An 11,608-nucleotide genomic window follows, 5' to 3' on the forward strand; every position below is an offset into this window, starting at 1 on the left:
TAAAATAATTATTTGTGCAGCCTTATGTGGCTGACATGTACAAAGACTATACTACTAGAGGAGAAAAAACTGTCTGTGGAGGGGGTTCATGTATTAGCAGAAACAGTTGCAAATGCATTTGAGGAAACTATAGACAGAAAAACAAATGCATAACCTAAGCAATGCTGCTCATAGTGCAAACTTTTCTGATCTATTTTGGTCATGTACTTTCTAGTTTGCAAATATTAATGCCACAAGTTAGATGAGTGTCTTATAAGAACCAAAATATTAAATTTTATTTGACATTTCTATCAAGATTCATTTGAATGTTCTGTTACATTATACAACAATATATTGCCTTGTATTTACCTCAAAAGTCAGTCAAATCAATACCTTTTTTAAAAAGCCGTATCCTTGAGTACACCAATCAGCAGCCTTCTAAACCCAAGATACTCTCCTGTCCAGTTCAGTTATGAAATAACCTCATGGTCAGCATTGAGTAGTGTTTTAGGCATTTAAGGGTGCAGTTATCCTGTATTAGAACCCTCCAATCCATAAACCTTGCCAATGGATAACTTTGCATCATAAAATTAAAGACTTACTCCAGTCAGCACAAATACGTGCTGTAATTGAGGTATTCAAGAAGGCATTCGATAATAATTTGGATAGAGATGACATTCAAGGATGGGGGGAAAAGGCAGTAGGGAACTGAACTTGTGCAGGTATAGCCTCCTGTGCCACAGCAATTCTGTGATTCTATAAAACCTGTTCAGTTTAAGTGACCTTTTTTTTATTTATAACCGAGCACTTCATGACCAAACACTGATTTTAATTATTGATCAATATGTCTCCCATGTTTTATGAAATTTCAAGTTATTGCACATTGTTTTGTAATTCTGTATATCAGTACTTGTTTAAAGAAGTATAGTTTAATGCTTTCTAAAATATAAACTCTTTGAGGCATTAATTTTATCAAAATTGGTTGCCTTGTTACTTCATTTGTTTTGATGCTGTAGATAGCAAACTGAAATATTTGGAACACCACACTGAACCTAATTTCAATTTCCTTGAATACACAGGATAAATTCAACTGATGATTTAAATTTTTGTTAAGAATTAGCACTGACATCTGCTCTGAGTGGAACTAGAAGTAACCAAAGGGGCGCTTTTACTGTAGTTAAATTCTAACTCTATTAAACATTATGCATTTTTCTGTATGACCAGTGAAATATTGGATAATTTAGTTTCACTTCTATAACCATGTCTTTTTTTCCTGTGATCCCATGGCATTTAATTTGCAAGGATTTCTGGCACTGCCATTCTCTAGTCCCTGAAAGCCTCAAATTTGTGTTCATTCCCATCTCTCTGAATTATTTTCTCAGCTCCTATTTCCTTTATGTCTTTGAAAGAGCACAGTTGTATATTTTTGTCTTCATAATATTTTAGTAGTTTTGACTCCTTGAGGGTTTGCAGTTCAAGAAATCGATCTGCAGACATTGAAAATTCATCGGGCCCTTCACCACATCCGCCCTCCTCAGGAAAGCTGGGATAACCAGGATGCACCATTAGTTCCATTGTCAATATTGCATCATCCTGTAGAGGTCGGAATCTTTTCCCACAGGAGATGTCTGTCCTTGTGGCTATGGCATTTTCAATGACTTGCTGGATATTTGATACTGACATATTTTTCCCCATTGTTGTTAGGCCAATATAGATATCAGTCCACCTGTTAGGAGTAAATAAAATTAAGCCAGCCAGCCATTTGTGATAAATGTAACTTCTATTTGTAAACATGACAAATTATAAAGTTTTGAGATAGATGTAGCTTACAGCCAAAAACGTGTTTTGCAAACTGATCTCTCGTTTGGCTACTGAAGAAACTGACAGTATTATGAAGTATTTATTGCAGTGAAACAGATAATTTAACAAGGAGGTTCATGCCAGTGCCTGTAGACTATTAAAATCATGTGTGGTTGCAACCAAAGTCTATCTCCTAACCCTTAATACTCTGATTTAGCAAAAATCCTTGGGTCCAGGTATCATTCTAATAACTCTACAGTATTCTAGGGGCTGTGCATAGTGGTCATGTCCCTAGCTCTGAGTAAGGAGTCCTTGGCTCAAGTCCCACTTACTCCACAGTGTGTCATAACATGAAATTGCGGGGATGTCACATTTAGCCAGGAGGGGTTCAGTTTCAAATATTTTTTTAAAAATGCCTCTATTTTTGCTTTTTCAACAGGAATCTTTTCCAGGAATTTGAGTAAATCAGTAAGCCAGAAGTTTGTAGTTTTTCCAATATTGATGATCCTTCTAGAGCAGAGGACATAATCCCTAAAGTTTGTACTAGACATCAACATCACAACTGGTCAATCCTTCAAAGATAAAGGATACTGTTTTTGGCCAGGGTGGAATGGACATTACTCCCCCTGGAACTAATGAACTTCTGTTGCCTAGCTAGTATGAGGAGACAGTTGTGAGCATCAGAAATCATAGTATTTTTAGGTCATTCTGCAGCATAAAGATGTCAAGCACAGTTTTGTTGCAACACTAAGTCCAAAATCTGCTTCTTGATGAATGTTTTATAGTGTGGAATATTTAATAATTATACCTGACACACTTAAATAGGCGAAAGTGAGTACTGGAGATCAGAGTCTAGATTAGAGTGGTGCTGGAAAAGCACAGCAGGCCAGGCAGCATCCGAGAAGCAGGAAAATCAACATTTCGGGCAAAAGCCCTTCATCAGGAATGAAGGCAAGGAGCCTCCAGGGACACCCTTAATCTCCTGACACCCTTAAATGCTGAGTGGAGAACATAAAGTTAAATAGTTTTGATTTTTCACAATACAGGTTGTTCTATAACAAATCGTCAACATGATTTGGCTGTAATATGATTGGGGAATGATTATTTTAAAACGCAAACTCCTGTTGGCTATTACACAATTCCATCCCTGGCACTGTGTGTTGCAGTGTGTGGAGGATTGGACACACTGTTGACATCACGTGGTCAGTTGGCTGTGGTGAAGTGCTTTGTGAAAGGTACAGTGCTGTACTCAGTCATTTTAGGTCCTGTTTTTTGCAAATCTTGCTGTGTTTTCCATGCCTTTCTCCCCATAAAACAGAAAAGTTCTCCTAAATTGATAAGGCTAAGGAAAAAAGCTGAACATCCTACAGGTGTGCCTGCCTTCAGTGCTGGTTTGCTGGGTTTAAGAACAACTATGCTTTTCATATTGTAAAGTTATGTGGTGAAGCTGCCAGTGCAGACCAGGAACATGTGCTGTCGTTTTCACCCATGGTGAAAAAATTGTTTGAGGAAGGCAGCTACACTTTACATCAAATCTTCAGTTTGAAGAAGACAGGTTTATACTGAAAGTGAATGCCATCCAGAGCCCACATTTTCAACAATGAACCGCACACTCCAGGTTTTAAGGTTGCAAAGAATCATATGACTGTTGTTGGGTGCCCATGCAAGTAGTGACTTAAAGCTTAAGCCTGTGCTGGTGTACCATGCTGCCAAGCCACGAGCCTTGAAAAAGGTTCCCTTAAGTTCACTCCAGGTGTTTACTTCGTCAAGCAGAAGAGGTTGGATGACAAGGCAGATTTTTTCCTGACCTTTATTGTTGATGTTTGAGGATGTTTTTAAAATTTATTGCAGGAGGAAAAAAAAATTGATTTCAAGATTCTCCTCATTCTGGACAATGCACCAAGCCATCCTCAAACCATTGGTGAGCTTTCTGAAAACATCAAAGTGCAATTTCTATCTCTGAACACTGACTCTCTCATTCAGCGCATGGACCAGGGTGTAATAGCAACTTTTAAAGTTTATTATTTAAGATACACATTCAGGAAGTTGATCGCAGCTACTGAGGGGTTAATGAGGACAGTGTTATTTAATTTTGGAAGAACTTTAACATTAAGAATGCTATGACATCATTGTGGAGGCCTGGGGTGATGTCAGTAAGGACTGCTTGCATGCAGTTTGGCAAAAGCTTCCAGATTTTTCGTGACTTAAGAACTTGTCAAAAGAACTTAAAAGCAATAAAGAACATAGTGTCGCTCTTGCAAAGCAAGTTGGATTTGAAGTGGAGACTGAGGACGTTGAGGAGCTGCTCAAGTCCCATTGTGAAGACCTCTCCAGAGCTGATCTACAGCAACTTGCTGAATAGGAAATTGAAGCTCGAGATGAAGATGAAGTCGTTCAGGAAGCAGCAGCACAACTTTCTAGATTTTTTCTATCCTGAGGGAAGTTGAGAAGCAGTTGCAGCTTAGACAACAGCTACAATGCAGAACACAGCAGGATAGCAGTTTGTGGCATAAATTTTGATCTGACATCCTATGAACAGCTTCTTCATGAAAGAAGAAAGATGGCAAAGCAGCAAAAACTAGATAGTTACTTTCTTTAAGCCAATTTTCAAGAAACAGTCAGAGGATAATAATCTCCACTTCTGAACTAAATTTGTTTTTTCATTGTAACCCTGCACCAAGAACTGCACCTGAATGTAAAGATGACCCTGATGATGACCCTCAACCCCTGTCTTAATACACCACTTACTCAGCAAACTTAGAAACCCTTTCAAGGTGTTAAAATCATATTTTAATGAAATAATAAATTTAACATTTACTTAAACTGTGCTATCATTTGTGTTAAGCTAACTACTACTTTAGTTTAAATTTTTACTGATATTATTAGCGGTTCGCCCCAGCCGTGTTTTTTGCATAGGTCCCATGATTTCTATTGCTCAATTTTCTATAATTGAAGGCTGCAACTACCATGGTATAGCAGAACAGACTGTACTGGAAATTATGTTTGAGGTTGTCAGAAAATATGATTATATCTAGGAAGTGCAAGGTTTAAGATGTAAGCTGATATCCTTGAACCTGTACTCTTGGAATACTGGTTCAGAGTCAGCATTTTCTGATGCGGTATCTGCTTAAAAAGCACTGTGTTCCTTTTTAAATGGAATTTCAATATGCAGAGTTGTCAGTGTTCTCATGAATCAAGTTACAAAATGTTTGTATGTAGGTACAACATGTAATTAAGAAGACTAGCCCTTTATTACAAGATGAAATGAACATAGAAGTAAGTTCAGTTATGTAGGGCACTGGAGAGACCACCTCTCAAATATTGTGCAGTTTAGATCTGTTTTAAGGAAGGATGTAAATACGTTGGAGGCAGTTCAAAGGACGTTTACCAGATTTATATCTGGAAAAGATGGGTTGGCTGGCGAAAAGTTGGACGGGCTGTGTTTGTTTTCTACTGCAGCTTAGTGAGCAGTAACTGGATTGAAGAGTACTGGATCCTGAATGGTCCTGACAAGTGGATGTGGAAAGAATTTCCTCAACCATTGCCACCCTAGCGTTTGCAACTTGAGACCATAAACTCCAATTTGGGAAGCCTGTGGATAGACAGTGAGAGATGTTTGGCCACAGAATATGAGCCATGCTATCAAGGTAAGGGGCTGATCCATGAGAACTCGATGGGAGAAATTTATTTTTTAAAATAATACTGATTATTCTGAATTTTCCTTGCTGGAATGTTCCTAAACCTAAGCAAAAGTGACACAAGAGCTTCATAAGATGAAAACAGGCCCTTTTTATGGTGCAGAAAACAAATCAACAAGACAGTTCAAACTAGGATTGGACCAGGATGTTGCCTATACTGGAGACTTTGGAGTTATGAAGAGAGATTAGATTAACTGGGATTGTTTTTCCTTGGTGTTGGGGATACTGAGGGGGACACAATGAAGATGTGTAAAGCTTTGAGAGGCATAAATTGGATAGACAATAAGGAATGCTTCCGCTTAACAGAGGGATCAGTGACTGAGGGAGCTGAGATTTAAGGTAAGGAGCAGGAGGTTAGAAGAGATTAGGAATTTTTTTTTTCCACCCAGAGAGTGGTAGGAAATCTGGAACACTGCCTGTAAGCATTGTACAGACAGAAACCCTCCTAACATTTATAAGTATTTCGAGTGAGCTGCCAGAGGAAGTGAGTGAGACAAGTACAATTATAATATGTAAGAGAGATTTGGAAAGGTACATGGGTAGGAAAGGGATATGGGCTAAATTCAGGCAAATAGGACTCGTTCAGTTTAGGAAACTTGATCAACATAGATGAGTTGGGCTGAAATCTCTGTTTCTGTGCTGTAACACATTGCACGTGTGATGCCAAGGCGCACAAGGTAATGGCCCAAGTACTGTAAAATGAGATGAGAATAGTTAGGTTTTTAATGGGTGCAGACTCAATGGTCTGAAGGGCCTTTTCTTGCACCATGGACCTCGGTGACTCTTAAAAACTTCTTTTAAAGGGGTTCAGGTGAAAACAATTTTCATTTGATTTCTCATGTTTCTTTTCTATTTTTATAATGGACCCTATCAGAAACTGCAGGCAAAACACTAGGGATAACTCAATGGGATAGGGTGATGCTAGAGTTGGCATATGATCATAACCATATATTGGATTGCTGATTGCAAAGGTGGGAGAAATATGTACTTGGAAGGAAAGAGATGGTGGCTGTAACTTTCGCCTGAAAGCACATTAAATGATTATACCAGCCTCTAGCATAGCTTTGGTATTTACCTGATTCCATGTTGTCTAAATACATCAATTGAATTGAATGCATCTTTTTCAACTTGCAGATAGAAGTCCATTAGCTGCTGTCCTATCCATTCACAGTCATGCAGGCCTGGTTCTATAGGGACTCGAGTGTACTTAATTCCATAATCTGAAAGTACTTGTGCAAATATATTTCGTATACCTGTGTACCACAAAATAAAGCAGATGAATACAACAACTCTGTTAGTTTTTATCATCTCACTATGGCATATCAAGAATATTCAAAGTTGGTATTTAGATTTCTGCATTTCATCCTTTTAATTGCATCAGTTTGATGTTTTAAGGTCTGAGATTAATAATACCAAGTTGTTTCAAACAGGATAATTTAAGATTACAATGACAGCAAATTTGGGTAATTGCAACATTTTTGGCTAGGTAATAAGACTCCTGCATGTACCTAAACAAGTGTTTTTTTTTAAAAAGGAAGCTTAGATTTTTAGTCAGTCTGAATTCTGAGCTCTGAGGAGGAGCTTGCATAAATGAGGGAAGGTGTGTGAGGGAAGCACATTGCCAACAATGGGAAAGATGGCTCAGTTATCTATGGAAACTCATTTGCCACCTAAGTTGGCATTTAAAACCATTTGCTACCTTTGTGCATATTATCTGCTGCTCTGGGGTGAGGTAAGAAATGAAGGAGTAACAGTATATTCAGCATCAAACATGGAAACTGCTGAAAAAGCTCAGCAGGTCTGGCAGTATCTGTGAAGAAAAATCAGTTAACGTTTTGGGTCTGGTGACCCTTTCTAAGAACTGAGGAGAGGTCACCAGACTCTGTTTGCTCTGATTTCTCTCACAGAGATACTGTCAGACCTGCTGAGCTTTTCCTACCATTTGCATGCTTGTTTCTGATTTACAGCATCTGCAGTTGTTTTGGTTTTTGCTTACTGTATTCTGCATTCTCTTCTATTATCACATGTAAGTATATCATACTCTACCCAAATAGCATGCAAAACAATACTTATCACTGCATTTCAGTATATGACAACAAATGTTTCCTCTTGTGGGAGAATCTAGTTTTAAAACTAAAGGGCAACCAGTTAAAAAGGAGATGAGGAAACATTTTTCCGAGGGTTGAGAGTCTTTGGAATTCCCTTCCTCAAAAGTCAGTGGATACAGCATCTTTAAATATATTTAAGGCAGAAATTGATAGATTCCTGATGACCAAGGGAATGAAAGATTATCGGGGGTCTACTGGAAGGCAGAGGTGAGGTTAACATCAGATTAGTCATGATCTTATTAAATGGTGAAGCAGGCCTGAAGGTTTGAGTGGCCTCCTCTAGTTCCTTGTTTGTGTTTGCTTGTAGTGTCTGCAATTACCTTTCCCATATCCCTCACTCATTCATAAAGTCTGATCAACTGAAGCTAACTTTGCAGGAGAATGTATATTTGATTTGATTCATTATTGTCACGTGTTCTGAAATGCAGCGAGAAGTATTGTTTTGCATGCTATTTGGGCAGATTATACCCTGATGAAGGAGTGGCGCTCCAAAAGCTAGTGCTTTCAAATAAACCAGTTGGACTATAACTTGGTGTTGTGTGATTTTTAACTTTGTCTACCCCAGTCCAACATCAGCACCTCCAAGTCATGACTCTACTGTTGCATTCAATTCCCCTTGCAATAAACCGTACCATTCTATTAAGTATCTTTATCACTTACACACTAACCTTATGTGATTCACAGACACACGAGGACAGCCCAATTTCTTTACATTTTAGAGCAATGCAACCTGTCACCATTTAGATAAGATGCTTTTTCAAAAAAAGACTTGTCAAAGTGGACAATTTCACACTTTCCATATTGTTCACCATTTGACAGATTTTTGCCCAAATAACAACCTATCTGCATCCCTTCTAGGCTCCTTATGCCCTCTTCACGACTTATTTTCCAGGCCATCTTTGTGTCTTTTTAAAAATTTTATTGAAAAATAAACAGTTTATAAAACGATTAACATTAACAGCTGTATACGGAGAAACAGCAATTTTACAAGGGAGAGGAGTGGCAAAGCCACACTCTTTGTGTCTTTGCAAACCTAGTTAATGTACCTTCAATCCCTTTATCCAAATCATTGAGCTAAATTGTAGAGTTGAGGCCCCAACACCGATCCCTGTGGCACACCACTCATGACATCCTCTCAGCCCAAAAATGAACTGTTTATTCCTACCCTCTGCATCATAGTTATTTAGTTAGTAAGCCAATCTACTACCTTTGTGATTTTTGCCTTTTCATTTTAAGTAGTGGGGAGTGAACACAGGTGGAGATGAAGTTTCCTACTAATGACAGTTTTGTTACAAAGTGACACCATTAGGCCTAAGTCATGTTGCTTAGGTGACTTTACCATTTTCCAAAGATTTCAAAGCTTGGATAAGGTGTTAAACTAACCCATCACTAACTTGGCATTAACAAGCTCTTAACAGGGCAATAAGCTAATACAAGTTAATAGCTAAATGTTGATAGCAATTTTCTTCCCCACAAGTTAAATATTCCTGATTAAGCTTTAATAAGTGCGAAATAATAGGAGGAACAGGCAGGGTCAGGCTTATGAACATGGCAGGACTGGTGGTCTGAAGTGCATTTATTTCAATGCAAGGAGTATAACAGATAGGAAAGATGAGCTTAGAGACTGGATTAGTAAATAGGACTACAATGTAGTAGCCGTTAGAGAAAATGAGAGAAGGGTGGAATTGGCAGCTCACCATTTCAGGGTTTAGATATTTCAGAGGAGATAGGGATGTAAAAAGGTAAGGGATTTGCATATAGAATCATGGAGGTGGACAACACAGAAACAAACCCTTTGGTCCAACTTGTCCATGTGGACCAGATATTCTACATTAATCTAGTCGCATTTGCCAGCAGTTGGCACGTATCCTGCTAAACCCTTCCTATTCATGTACCCATCCAGATGCCTTTTAAATGTTGTAATTGAACCAGTTTCCTCCACTTCCTCTGGCAGCTCATTGCATACATGCACCACCGTCTGTGTGAAAAAGCTGCCCCTTCGGTCTCTTTCTTTCCCTCTCACCTTAAACCTTAGCCCTCTAGTTTTGGACTGGGGATAAAACCTCGACTATTCACCCTATACATGCCCCTCACGATTTTATAAATTATAAGTTCGCCTCTTCCTCTTATTCAGCCTGACCCTATAGCTCAAATTCTCCAAACCTGGCAACATCTTTGTAAATAGTTTCTGAACCCTTTCAAGTTTCATAACATCTCTCATATAGCAGGGAGGCCAGAATTGAATGCAGTATTCCAAAAGTGGCCTAACCACTGTCCTGTACAGAGGAAACATGACCTTCCAACTCCTGTACTCAATGCTCTGATAAATAAAGGCAAGTGTACTAAACACCTTCACTATTCTGTCTACGTGTGATTCCGCTTTCGAGGAACTATGAACCTGCACCCCAAGGTCTCTTCATTCAGCAACACTCACAGGACATTATCATTAAGTATGTAAGTCCTGCCCTGATTTGCCTTTTCAAAATGCAGCACCTCCCATTTATCTAAATTAAAGTTTTTGTTGCAAACATTTCGTCCCCTGGCTAGGCGACATCATCAGTGCTTGGGAGCCTCCTGCGAAGCGCTTCTTTGATGTTTCCTCCGGTGTTTATAGTGGTCTGTCCCTGCCGCTTCCGGTTGTCAGTTTCAGGCTCCCAAGCACTGATGATGTCGCCTAGCCAGGGGACGAAACGTTTGCAACAAAAACTTCCAGCTCAGCGAACAGAACCACAACAATGAGCACCCGAGCTACAAATCTTCGCACAAACTTTGAATCTAAATTAAACTCCATCTGTCACTCCTAGGCCCAATTGGCCCATCTGATCAAGGTCCCATTGTAATCTGAGGTAACCTTCTTTGCTGTCCACTACACCACCAATTTTGGTGTCATCTGCAAACCTCCTGACCATACCTCCTATATTCAAATCCAAAGCATTTATATAGGTGATGAAAAGCAGTGGACCCAGTACAGGAAAGTGGCTTGAAGTGTGTATACTTCAATGCAAGAAGTATACGAAATAAGGTAGGTGAACTTGCAGCGTGGGTTGGTACCTGGGACTTCGATGCTGTGGCTATTACAGAGACATGGCTAGAACAGGGACAGGATTGGCTGTTGCAGGTGCCGGGATTTAAATGAAATAAGGTAGGTGAACTTGCAGCGTGGGTTGGTACCTGGGAATTCGATGTTGTGGCTATTCCGGAGACATGGCTAGAACAGGGACAGGATTGGCTGTTGCAGTTCCCAGGGTTTAAATGTTTTAGTAGGGTCAGAGGGGGTAAAAGAGGGGGAGGTGTGGCATTGCTTGTCAAAGATAGTATTATAGCTGTGGAAAGGACGATGGATGAAGACTCGCCATCTTAGGTAGTTTGGGCTGAGGTTAGGAATAGGAAAGGTGAGCTCACCCTGTTAGGAGTTTTTTACAGGCCTCCTAATAGTCCTAGAAACGTAGAAGAAAGGATTGCGAGGATGATTCAAGAGAAGAGTGAAAGTAATAGGGTGGTTGTTATGGGGACTTTAACTTTCCTGATATTGATTGGGAAAGCTATAGCTCAAATTCGTTAGATGGGTCAGTGTTTGTCCAATGTGTGCAGGAGGGTTTCCTGACACAATATGTAGATAGGCCAACAAGAGGTGAGGCCATACAGGATTTGGTTCTGGGTAATGAACCAGGCCAGGTGTTAGAATCAGAGGTAGGTGAGCACTTTGGGGACAGTGACCACAATTCGGTGACTTTTACTCGAGTGATGGAGAGGGATAAGTGTGCACTACAGGACAAGAGTTATAGCTGGGGGCAGGGAAATTAGGATGCGTGGCTTGGAAAAGTAGGCTTCAAGGAATGGGCACAATTGATATGTGGAGCTTGTTCAAGAAGCAACTATTGAGTGTCCTTGATAACTATGTACCTGTCAGGCAGGGAGGAAAGGGTCGTGTGAGGAAGCCATGGTTTAATAAGGAATTGGAATCCCTTGTAAAATGGAAGAGGGCGGCCTATGTAAAGATGAGGCGAGAAGGTTCAATTGGGG

General features: G+C 39.6%; 1 protein-coding gene across 1 annotated transcript in view; it reads right to left on the reverse strand.

Annotated features, from left to right (window-relative positions):
• Window positions 1-620: 620 nt before the first annotated feature.
• Window positions 621-11,608, reverse strand: part of ydjc (YdjC chitooligosaccharide deacetylase homolog) — a 40,401-nt gene continuing 29,413 nt past the window's right edge. Inside the window, exons 4-5 of the mRNA XM_043715373.1 lie at window positions 6,553-6,730; window positions 621-1,705 (exon numbers count right to left, since the gene is read on the reverse strand). Coding sequence (XP_043571308.1) covers window positions 1,303-1,705; window positions 6,553-6,730 — 581 coding nt within the window. The 3' untranslated portion in view covers window positions 621-1,302. The remainder of the gene's footprint in view (window positions 1,706-6,552; window positions 6,731-11,608) is intronic.

The sequence above is a fragment of the Chiloscyllium plagiosum genome, chromosome 25, assembly GCF_004010195.1.
Source record: "Chiloscyllium plagiosum isolate BGI_BamShark_2017 chromosome 25, ASM401019v2, whole genome shotgun sequence".
Classification (NCBI taxonomy): domain Eukaryota; kingdom Metazoa; phylum Chordata; class Chondrichthyes; order Orectolobiformes; family Hemiscylliidae; genus Chiloscyllium; species Chiloscyllium plagiosum.